This window comes from Delphinapterus leucas, chromosome 7 (assembly GCF_059928025.1).
Source record: "Delphinapterus leucas isolate spDelLeu-1000000601 "Yukka" chromosome 7, BTC_Dleu_Yukka2, whole genome shotgun sequence".
NCBI lineage: Eukaryota > Metazoa > Chordata > Mammalia > Artiodactyla > Monodontidae > Delphinapterus > Delphinapterus leucas.
In genome coordinates this window covers 8,595,698-8,608,032 of record NC_143135.1, presented here as the reverse complement: position 1 = coordinate 8,608,032, position 12,335 = coordinate 8,595,698, and the positions used below count along the sequence as shown (strand labels likewise).

The window sequence follows — 12,335 nt, the reverse complement described above, 5'->3', positions numbered from 1 at the left end:
CCAGCCTTTATCGCTGTAAGAGTTTGGTTTTCCCTCTCATGCTGCCCAGGCATACAAATATTTAGAAACATGAATCAGCGTTCACGTGAAAACTGCACTGTCTTGAAGCAGGGCAGGGTACAGGCCGGGTCGACAAGCAGGCCTGGAAGAAGAGCCATCGGAGTTTGAGAGGTAGGTTCAGAAGGAGCTGGTGGTGGCTGAGGTCAGGGCCAAGGTCAACACGCACCAAGTCTCAGGGCAGAGTGGAGCGGGAAGGAGGGCAATGAGCGAAGCCCGGTGGGGCGGGGCCCGACAGGGCGGAGTGGCAGAGCCCAAGTGGAGGAGTTTCACCAAGGAAGAGGAGCCCCAAGGAGACCCGAAAACTGGGGCTGCTCTCCACCAGCCTCAGAGCCGATGGAACAAGACAAAGCAAGTCGTCAGAGGTGCCCTGCCCCGCCACACGTGGAAGAGAATGAGCCGCACAGCCACAAGCATGGCAGGGGGTCACTCCCCTTTCCTTGTGGCTCACAGCTCAGATACCTATTCTAGACAAAAGGGGAACCCCAAATCCATGACTGCCTGGGGATGGAGGGCCTGCCCTTTTAGGCACCAGAACGCTATCCTACCCAAAGCCTCCAATAAGTATCTCTCATACGACATGTATCTATGGGTTGTTACATCCTGGGCAAACTGGGCAGGGGTGGGTGGGAGCGGGGGCCCTTAGCATCCTCACTGTGGGGCACGTGGTGGGGAAGCAATGAGGGGGGGAATCAAGGACCAGTAACCTAAATCCTTCAGGCTTTCAGCGCAAAGGGGGCCTTTACCGTCAGGATACAGGTGGACTGGAACTGAGACTGGATAACGACTGATGATCCGCCCCTCCCTGCAGACCATCTGCTCTCACAGTCCACATGGTCGTGTTCCCGAGGAGACGCAGCGCCTCTCAGTATCTCCATTCCATTCTCCTCTGGTTTCAGGGGACAATCTTGGAAGTATCTCTCATCCTCCATTCTAGAAGGAGATAGCAGGGTTGGCTTAGCTAATTACCTCCTGGACCGTTGGCCAGAGCCCTTTGGGCCAGCCCACACCTTCTGAGTGGCCAGCCTGGAGTCATGTGATCTTGCTTCAGCCATTCAGTGCCATCCCCTTGCCACGACATCACAGCCCTGTTTCCCTGAGCAAGGGGACTCGCGGTGCCCTGTCAGCTAATGAAACTTCAGATGGGCCGGCATAGTGAGTAACCCAGTCGTGCACGGTGGCAACAGGAAGAAACGCCACTGTCCCCATGCTGCGGCTTGTGGCTTTTCACCTAATCCAGTCTGTTCAGGGTGTCAGAAAATCAGGCCCAAGTCCCGTATGACAGTCATCAAAGTCAGGGCTGGCGGGCTGGGGATTTGCTTGTCCCTGTACTGTCCATGAAGCTGCTGGGCAGGAAAGAGGCCAAAGTGCCCCCCGAACTGTGCAGAGAGTGGGGGAGGGGCAGGCCACACACCAGCCTGCTGGCCAGCAGGACCACAGCCTGGAAGACATACATCTTTGGTCTTAACTGTGTTTGCGTTTATGTATATGTAATTTTTTAAATTTATAAAAGGATATGGGCTTCCTTGGTGGCGCGGTGGTTGAGAGTCCGCCTGCCGATGCAGGGGACGCAGGTTCGTGCCCCGGTCCGGGAAGATCCCACATGCCGCGGAGCGGCTGGGCCCGTGAGCCATGGCCGCTGAGCCTGCGCATCCGGAGCCTGTGCTCCGCAACGGGAGAGGCCACAACAGTGAGAGGCCCATGTACCGCAAAAAAAAAAAAAAAAAAAAAAAAAAAATTATAAAAGAATATAAAATGAAAGATAAGCCTCTATACTCCCCACCCCCATCCCCTAGCCACCCAGGTCCCCTACCTAGAGGAAACCTTATCAATTTCTTTCTTTTTTAAATAAATAAATTTATTTATTTATTTATTTATCTTTGGCTGCGTTGGGTCTTCGTTGCTGCGCACGGGCTTTCTTTAGTTGCGGCGAGTGGGGCTACTCTTCACTGCGGTGCACGGGCTTCTCATTGCAGTGGCTTCTCTTGTTGTGGAGCACAGGTTCTAGGCGTGCGGGCTTCAGTAGTTGTGGCTCGCGGGCTCTAGAGAGCAGGCTCAGTAGTTGTGGCGCACGGGCTTAGTTGCTCCACGGCATGTGGGATCTTCCCAGACCGGGGCACAAACCCACGTCCCGTGCATCGGCAGGCATACTCTCAACCACTGCGCCACCAGGGAAGCCCTACATATACTTTTTAATGAGTTTTCTTAAATCTTATATCTATATAAAAGAACAGTCATAAGTGTAAGACATAAGAAATAACAATAAAATATCCATGCACCAACACCCAGTTGAAGAAATAGAAAATCACCAATATCTTAAATAAGCCCCATGACACAAAAAAAGTCTGTACACAAATGTTCACAGCAGCATTATTCATAATTGCCAAAAGGTGGACGCATACTGATGAATGGATAAAAAACATGGGTAGGGACTTCCCTGGTGGTCCAGTGGTTAAGACTCCATGCTCCCAATGCAGGGGGCCCAGGTTCGATCCCTGGTCAGGGAACTAGATCCTGCATGCCACAATTAAGAGCCCGCAGGCTGCAACTAAAAAGGTCTCGCTCGCGGCAACGGAGATCCCACGTGCTGCAACTAAGACCCAGTGCAGCCAAATAAATAAATAAATACTTTTAAAAAATGGGTATATCCAAAAAAAAAAGGGTATATCCACACAATGGAACATTACTTGGCCATAAAGAAGAAGGAAGTAATAATTCATGCTACAACAGGGAGGAAATTTAAAAGCATGCTGGTGAAAGAAACAGGTCACAAATGCTACCTATTTTAAGATTCTATTTATATGTAATGCCCAGAACGGACAAACATATAGAGACAAAAAGTAGATTTATGATTGTTTAAGACTAGAGGCACAGGCAGTGCTCGGAGGTGATAGCTAAAGGGTATGGAGCTTCTTTCTGAAGTGGTGAAAGTGTTCTAAAATTGATTGTGGTGATTGTTTCACAGCTCTGTGAATATACCAAAACCCACCGAATTATAGACTTTAAATGGGTGAAGTGGATGGTATGTGAATTCTATTTTAATAAAGCTGTTATAAAAAAATTAACCCAATTTCTCTCCCTCCTAGTACTGTTGTAGCCACTTTCCTGAATTTTGTGCCTGTTAATGTCTTGCTTTTTAAAAGTTTTTACAAATAAAAAGGTATCCCTTAACAACATTTTTTTAATTTGGTAAAAACAGAATCAAACATCATACATTCTACAACTTGATTATTTTTGCTCACGATTAGGTTCCATGCTGACGGATTGTAGCCATTGTTCATTCACGTTCACAGCATTCCCTTTGTAGAATGTAGCACAGCTAATCATCCTGTCTCGGGTCAACGGACACTGAGGGTGTCAAAACTGCCCCGAGCGTCCTCATGCAAAGCCTCCTGGAGCACCGGGCGGCTCTCCTCTAAGCAGAGGCTTTCAGATCTTTTTGACCAAGACTCACGGTGAGAAATACACTTCACAATGCATCAGGATATTGATGTATACAAGTAAAAGTCTTACCAAAAAATTTGCCAAGAAACAAGATGAAATTCACTCTGGCAAATCCTATTCTCTATCATTGTGTTTCACTGAATGATTTTTAAAATATTGACTGTGACCCACTAAATAGAAGTTATCACTCACTAAAGGAGCACAGACCAGAGTTACTGGGTTGTAGGGTATGACCTTCAGCTTTATTAGAAAAAGAATGGAAAATTAAGCTTCCTACCAGCAGAATACCAGAGATATAACTGCTCAATATTTAAATATTTGTCAGCATGGTAGCTGTAGACTAGGATCTTTTAATTCACATTTCTATAAGTACTTAGGAAGTGCCCCATTTTGTCATGTGTTTATTGGACATTTGTATTCTCTCCTCTGTGGAAAGCCTGTTAATACATTTGTCCACCTTTCTGTTGGGTTGTCTTTTCCTTATTTATTTTTTTTTAATAGATTTATTTATTTATTTTTGGCTCCGTTTCATTGCTGCCCGCAGGCTTTCTCTAGTTGCGGTGAACAGGGGCTGCTCTTCATTGCGGTGCGCGGGCTTATTGCGGTGGCCTCTCTTGTTGCAGAGCACGGGCTCTAGGCACGTGGGCTTCAGTAGTTGTGGCACACGGGCTCAGTAGCTGTTGCCCGTGGGCTCTAGAGAGCAGACTCAGTAGTTGTGGCGCACGGGCTTCGTTGCTCCGCGGCATGTGGGATCTTCCCGGACCGGGGCGCGAACCGGTGTCCCCTGCATCGGCAGGCGGACTCTCAACCACTGCGCCACCAGGGAAGCCCAGAACCTGAACTTTTGAACTGCGTGAAACCACAAATATTCCAAGGACTCTGCAAAAACACTTGCAACTTGTCATAGCAACGGGTTGTTACCTCGCTCTAGTGATAGCCTTAGCAATCCTGTTCAGCCAAGACTAGCTTCTGCACCCAGCTCCAATTAAAATTCTTTGCAATGCAAACCTTCCTTCTTTGCCTTTAAAAACCCATGACTTTAACTCCCTGGTAGGACACTGTTTAGGTCGCTATCCAAACCTGTGTGCCCTGCATTGCAGTTCTTTGATCCCAAATAACTGCTTTCTGCCGGAATATGGCCTCCTAGTTTTATTTAGGTTGACAGAGCATCATCCCATCCGCTGAAGGACTGAATAGAACAAAGAAGGTGGAGGAAGGACAATCTCTCTCCTTGAGCTGAGAGGTCCATCGTTTCCTGCTCTCAGATATCAGAGTTCCTGGTTCTCTGACCTTTAAACTCCAGGACTTAACGCCAGCGCCCTACCCTCCATGTGGTCAGGCCTTCACTGGGACTTAGACCATTGGCTCCCTTGGTTCTCCGGCCTTCGGACTTGGACTGAATTACATCACGAGCTTTCTGTTCTGTGTTTGCAGATAGCAGATGGTGGGATTTCTCAGCCTCCATAACCATGTGTACCATCTCCTTTAATAAATCTCCTCTTGCATCTATCTATCCATCTATCTATCTATATCCTATTGGTTCTGTTTGTCTGGAGAGTTGCAACTTATATATTTCCTTTCACATTTAAGTCTGAAATCCTCCCCAAACTGACTTTTTCTGTACAGCGCAAAGTCCATATGATTACGCAGTTTTTTGAGTACCGTTTATTGGTTGAGGATCAGCAAACTATGGCCCACAGGTCAGATCCAGCCCTTTCCCTGTTTTCATACAGCCCAGTAGCTAAGACTGGGTTTTGCATTTTTAGATGGTTGAAAAAAATCAGAAGTTAATATTTCATGACCCATGAAAAGTACATGAAATTTAAATCTCAGTGTACATAGATAAAGTTATGTTTTTATTCTTTTACAAATACAGTTTTATTAGATACACACCCACGTATTACAGTACATAGACGTGAATTGACTATGGCGGCTTTCCTGCTACAACAGCAGAGTTGAATAGTTGCATCGCTCTGAGGCCTACCAATATTTACTCCCTGGCTCTTCACAAAAACTGTTTGCCAACCCTAAATAGTTCATCCTTCCCCACTGATCTGCAGTGTCACCTTTGTTGTAAATTAAGGTTTCGTATATTTGTGGGGTCTGTTTTAGAGGTTCTACTCCATTCCATTAGTCAGCCTAACTATCCCTGCACCAAAAACGCACTATTTTGATCACAATAATAATTTATAATAAATTGATATTTCATAGTGCAAGTCTCCCTGCCTGGTGTTTCTTCTTAGTAATGAAAAAGCTAACCTTGCCTCTTTACTTTTTCCAGGTCCATTTTAGAATCTGGTTGCAAATTTCAGGAAAGACCCTGTTGGAATTTGGTTTGGAATTGCACTGAATCTAGAGATGAATTTGGAAAGAAACTGACATATTTATGATATTGCGGTTTCCTAGCCATGCAAAGTCCTTCGATATTTTCTCCAGAGAGATCTCATTCACGTATTGCTTGAATATTTGGGAAAACTCCTCTGTAAAACCATCCAGGAATGCCATTTCTTTGTGGGACAAATTTTAAGTACTGATTTAATCCCTTTAATGGTAATAGGACTACTTAGACTTTTTTACTTATTCGTGGTTCAATTTTGATAACATGTTTTCCTTAGAATGTATTAATTCCATCCAAATTTTCCAATTTATTGTCATGAAGTTATTTATTGATTTCTTGTTTTTTGATCTCCTTAGTATCTGTAGTTATATCCCCCTTTTTATTCCTAAAACATTAACTTGTGTATTCTCTTTTATATGCTTATTTTGATTCATTTCTTTTGGTTCATATCTTTTTACTTTCTTCCTATTTTTTTTTCTTTTCTCTCTCTCTTTTTTTTTTTTTTTTGGTATAATTGACATACGACGTTATCTTAGTTTCAGGAGCACAACATAGTGATTTGATATTTGCATATATTGCAAAACGATCACCACGACAAGTCTAGTTAACATCTGTCATCATACATAGTTACAAAACATTTTTTTCTTGTGATGAGCACTTCTAAGATCTATTCTCCTAGAAACTTTCAAATATGCAATATGGTATTATTAACTATAGTCACCATGTGGTACATTACATCCCCATGACTTATTTATCTTATAACTGGAAGCTCGTACTTTTTGACTCCCTCCACCCATTTCACCCACCCCCAACCCCCAGCTCTGGCAACCACCAAACTGTTCTCCGTATCTATAAGCATGATTTTTTTTTTGAAAGATTCCATATATAAGTAAGATCATACAGTATTTGTATTTCTCTGTCTGACTTATTTCGCTTAGCCTAATGCCTTTAAGGTCCATTCGTGTTGTCGCAAATGGCAAGATTGCATTCTTTCTTATGACTGAATAATATTCCGTTCTACATGTATACCACAATTTCCTTATCCATTTACCCATTGATGGACACTTGGCTTGTTTCCATATCTTGGCTGTTGTAAATAATGCTGTGACAAACATGGGGGTGCACATATCTTTTCAAGTTATGTTTTCCTTTTCTTTGGATAAACATCCAGAAGGGGGGGTTGCTGGATCGTATGGTAATTCTATTTTTAATTTTTTGAGGAAATTTCATGCTGTTTTCCATAGTGGCTGCACCACTTTACATTGCCAGCAACAGTCGACAGGGCTTGTCTTTTCTCCACATCCTCACCAACACTGGTCATTTCTCGTCTTTTTGATAATAGCCATGAGCTGGTGTCTCATTGTAGGTTTGATTTGCATTTCCCTGATGATTATTCCTGTTGAGCATCTTTTCATGTCCCTATTGGCCAGCTGTATGACTTCTATCTATCTTCTTCAACTGGATGATTAACTCATTAATTTGTGCCTTTTTCTTTCTTAATGTAAGAACTCATGCTACACTTTTCTTTCTAGGTATCCCTTGACCGGAATGACCCAAGTACTGATCTCTAGTATTTTTGTTATCATCCAGTTCTAAATATTTTCTAGTTTCCATCATGTTTTCTTCTTTGACACATAATTGATCTAACAATGTGTTCTAAAATTTCTAAAAGGATAGAGTTTTTCTAGCTATCACTTTCTTATTGATTTCTAACTTAATTTCATTATGGTTAGAAAAGATGATCTCTATGTTACCAGCCCCTTGAAATTTGTTGCGACTTGCATCAAGGCCAAGGACGTGGTCAGTTTTCATGAGCATTCCTTTGTGTGTGGTCAAAAAGAATCTATATTCGGGCTTCCCTGGTGGCGCAGTGGTTGAGAGTCCGCCTGCCGATGCAGGGGACACGGGTTCGTGCCCCGGTCCGGGAAGATCCCACATGCCGCAGAGCGGCCGGGCCCATGAGCCATGGTTGCTGAGCCTGCACGTCCGGAGCCTGTGCTCCGCAACGGGAGAGGCCGCAACAGTGAGAGGCCCGCGTACCGCAAAAAAAAAAAAAAAAAATCTATATTCAACAATTGTACTACATGTGTTCATTAAATCAGCTCGTTGGTTTTTCAAAATTGCTGTATCTTTTGTGTCTCCTCGATTTATCAGTTCCAGAGAGAGGTGTTATTTAGATCTCCCACTATCATGGGGAATTTGTCATTTTCTCCTTGCAATAGGCCAAAATTTTCAGTATCTATTTTAGGACTTTTATTAGGTGCAAACAATTTTAGAAGTATTATACCTTCCTACTGAGTTGAAATTTTTTTCAGAAACTTTTTTGGAGCCTTTTTCAACACCGGCAACTAATTCTCTGATTTCCCAGATACCAACTGGGTGTTCAACAATTCAGTTCAGTTTTGACACTAACCCCTGGGAGCTGGCACAGGCCTCAGAGCTCAAGTGCTCAGTCCCCTAAGCCTGCCCTCCTTCACCTTTAGACACCTTTCACCATTCGCAAGACCCGGGCCACCTGTACTTCTGTCAATGGGCTAAAAATCAGCAGTTCCCACAACCCTTCCTAAGGTTCAATAATTTGCTAGAACAGCTCACAGAACTCAGGAAGAGGCACTTTAATTATGTTTACCGGTTTATTATAATGTACAGAACTCAGGAACAACCAAATGGAAGAGATGCATAGGGCAAGGTGTGTGGGCAAGGACCTTCCATGCCCTCTTCAGGCAGCCACTCTCCTGATACCTCCATAGGTTCACCAGCAGGAAGCTCATCAAGTCTCCTTGATCAAGAGTTTTTACAGAGCTTACTCTTCAGCTTGACCACCCCTCACCTCCCCTTCTTAGAGATCAGTAGCCTGAAAGTTCCAACCCTCTAATCACTTGGTCTTTCTGATGACCAGCCCCATCTTAAGGCTATCTTAGTGTCCCCACCCTAAGTCTCCTCATTAGGACAAACTCGGGTTGATCAAAAGGGGCTCCTTAGGAACAGGAAAAGACATGCCTATCCCTTAGGAAATTCCAAGGGTTTTAGGAGCTCTGGCCAAGAACCAAGGATAAAGACCAAATGTATTTCTTATTATGCCACACCTTTTATCTTTTTTCTGTCCAGTAATCATTTTTGGTTTAAAGCCTATATTGTCTGATATGATTATAGATATACCAGCTTTTAGTTAATTAGTATTAACTAATTAACCAGTTTTTAGTTAGTATTTGCCTAGCATATCTTCTTTTAATTTAAAAAAATTATTATATAATTTATTTTGAATTAATTCAAAATAATAATAAACTTTTGAAATAATTTCAAAAGTTTCAGTTTATTTAAATTTTCAAGTTCAAATTTCAGATACTTTTCAGATGCTTACTAGGTAAAAATTTTAATATACAAAAAGTACTAGAAAGACTACTACAGTGGTTACCCATATACACAATACATAGATTAAAAACTTATTGTTTTGTCATATTTGCTATATCTGCATCTATTTTTTAATAAGGTCATGTGTTTTACATAAATCTCATACCATTTTCACACTTAATAAAATTCATAATTTCTTAATATTCTTAAACACCCAGTCCATATTCAAATTTTCCCTATTATCCCAAATTGTGTTTATAGTTGTTTTTCACACTTAGTTGTTTTGTCTCCAACATGTCTTTCAGTCTAGGACAGTTTATACACACCGCCAATTTTTCTCCTTGATAACAATGTTTTAAAGACATCAGATGAGTTATCATGCACAATGTCCATCTTTTTAACTTCAGTCTTTGTGTCCTTATATTTCAATTGGATCTGCTGTAGACAGTATTCCCTGGATTAGTTGTCTAATCCAGCATAATATTTGTCTTATACTTGGCAAATTTAGTCCATATATACTAATGGTCATTACCAATATATTTGGAATTAGTTATTCCGTCTTCTCTGGTCATTTCTACACACCCCACTTTCTGTATGTAATGTTTATTTTGTAATTGAACTGGGTGTTTTAGTTTTGCTTTCTTGTGTTTATTCTACTTCATTCCTTTTTATCGACAATTAGTTTGGAGGTTTATGCTCCACGCCTCTGCATCACCTTATGTCATGCGACAGAGGGGGCTTCAAGAAACCCACCCTTGGGCTTCCCTGGGGGCGCAGTGGTTGAGAGTCCGCCTGCCGATGCAGGGGACACCGGTTCGTGTCCCGGTCTGGGAAGATCCCACATGCAGCGGAGCGGCTGGGCCCATGAGCCATGGCCGCTGAGCCTGCGTGTCCGGAGCCTGTGCTCCGCAACGGGAGAGGCCACAACAGTGAGAGGCCCGCGTACCGCAAAAAAAAAAAAAAGAAAGAAAGAAACCCACCCTTTAATTTGGGCCTGTGTCCCTTGGGTTTGGGGAGCTTGAGAACTGGCACGACATGTGACATCAACAGAACTGAAACAAAAAGGAAGAAAACTACACTGGGAGACACTACTCTTACATCAACGCTGGGACATGAATGGGCACAAGCTTATCCTGGACCAGATGTGGGCCAAGCAGGAGGGAGCTGGCCAGGAGCCATTTGTAAGTCCTGTCCAGGATTCCAAAAGACTGATGGTCCCCAGACAACCAGGGCTGACGAAGGAAACATTCGCAAGCAGACAGAGGAGAAGACTTGCCCTGTGGAGGGAAGGACAGTCGGCCCCAGCAGGGTACTTCTGAGAAACCCACAAAAGCCCCTTTCAGGAAAATGGTCACTTTGAACACCTGCCAAGCCCAGCGAGCAACACCAGGAGACCTCAAGGGACCAACCATGAAGGGTCTGTCCCCTCGCCCCCAGACCCTCCCGCGAGGGCTCAGCTGCACCTACATCAGGCATGGGATGAGCCACACCCCCACCCCGAAAGCCCTGAGGCAACTTTGTACCACGTGACCTGGCCCCACTGGGCAGAGCTGATTGGCCTAGTGGGGCCACCTGACCCAATGGCAGCCAATCAATCTGTAGGCTAAGTGTGGTGAGCTGAGCCAATCAGATTCTCTCTCAGGAGCTTGCGTTCGGAGCACCTCGCAGGCCACAGGGAGGGATGAAACTGAGCAGATGTGGGGAGAGAAGCCGCAGGAGCGGGTGTGGGATCAGAGACTTGGCGGTGGGGGGGAGGGGTGTCGTGACAGCCCAAGTGGAGAGGACGTAGGAGTGCTGCGGGGTAGAAGCGATAAGGCTGAGAAAAGCTGTGGAGATCAGAGGGAGATAAAGGAGATTTTAACAAGATTGGCAAGAGCATATAGTCTTTCCTTATGGCTGAGGTTTGAACCCCACGGACATAGATTCCAGCTACTGAGTCCTGGAAGCCAGCCTGGGTCTAGCTCCAGGCCAAAGGTCCTGGGTGTGCAGTGGTTCCTGTTCTTGAATATCAGTCAGGTTTGTCTGTCTCCCTTGCTGCCCACCTGTATCCTCACCACTAGAAGCCCCCATTACTTGAGATAACCGGAGTTGGACTTTGTTTCCTGCACGTGAAGAATGCAGCCCACAAATAGAAAGTGAGAGAAAATCACCAAAGAGGCAGAGAACAACATGGCATCATCAGGAACAGAGCGTAGCTGCACCCTCAACAGACCACGCCAGGCAGTTCTTGCTGCACTTCCCCCAATAAAATCCTCCTTCATTGGGCTTTATTTTATTCTGTGAAAATAAGCCTTATTGTAAAACAGAATAAATCCACAAACCAAACCTCAAACCCTCTAGCAAAGAAGGCCCCCTTAGTGTATAAATTCACTGCTGACAAGAGAGTGCCTTCAAGTCATTGCTTTTGTTTCTTGTTTCTTGAGAACATGATTCCAATGAGGCCTATGGCTGCCAGGCCCACTCCTGCGATGCCAGCTACCATGATGGCATCTCTGACCTGGAAGAGAGAGGAGGGTGGATCAGATTCTGTGTCAGGAATCTGAGTACATGCTGTACATTCAACAAGAACATCCAGCTCAGGGAGCCTCCCATGCCCCTTGGTCTTCTTGACAAACTCAGAAGTCAACTAACATTGGCAGGGAAATGGGGAGAAGAGGGCAGGATGGGGAAGGAGTGGTGGGTGGGGCCAGCTGGCCAATGACATACACAGGTCTGAAGCGGGAAACTCACTTCACCCTGTGAGTACTTAAAGCACACATCCCCAGAGGGTGGCTGTGAAAAGGACAGGGAGATGAAGCCAGATGGTTGAAATCCTGGCTGGCCAACAGGGAGCTCTTGAAGTAAGTGTGAAGTTGAAGAGTCATTGCTATTGAATCCTCAATAAACCGTGACCTCCGGCAGAGCAAAACCCTCACTTGCTGTCATCTTCGCTGTATTCCCAGCACCCGGTCCTGCCAGGTGCAGAGGTGCTCTTTGCATGTTCTTAAATGACTCAACTATAAAGAGTAGTAATGTTATACTTTAAATTATTAAGATATCTGACTTGTATTGTTTGTACTAGAAAAAAAAAACATTGCAAAAGTAAGAGTAAGTTTCAGGGCAAAAATTGAACATGTATCAAATTTCACTCTTTCCAAAATCCAAC

The 12,335-nt window shown here is 44.2% G+C and overlaps 1 protein-coding gene and 1 non-coding gene across 3 annotated transcripts in view; one reads left to right on the top strand and one right to left on the bottom strand.

Moving 5' to 3' along the window:
- The first annotated feature begins 2,491 nt into the window (after window positions 1-2,491).
- Window positions 2,492-2,564, top strand: TRNAW-CCA (transfer RNA tryptophan (anticodon CCA)). The gene has a single exon. It is a non-coding gene; the product is annotated as a tRNA-Trp (tRNA).
- A 5,894-nt stretch (window positions 2,565-8,458) lies between these two features.
- Window positions 8,459-12,335, bottom strand: part of LOC111183835 (phospholipase A and acyltransferase 3) — a 30,491-nt gene continuing 26,614 nt past the window's right edge. For both annotated transcript variants that reach the window (XM_022591692.3, XM_022591694.2), the window contains one exon: window positions 8,459-11,687. In XM_022591692.3, coding sequence (XP_022447400.1) covers window positions 11,586-11,687 — 102 coding nt within the window. In that variant the 3' untranslated portion in view covers window positions 8,459-11,585. The remainder of the gene's footprint in view (window positions 11,688-12,335) is intronic.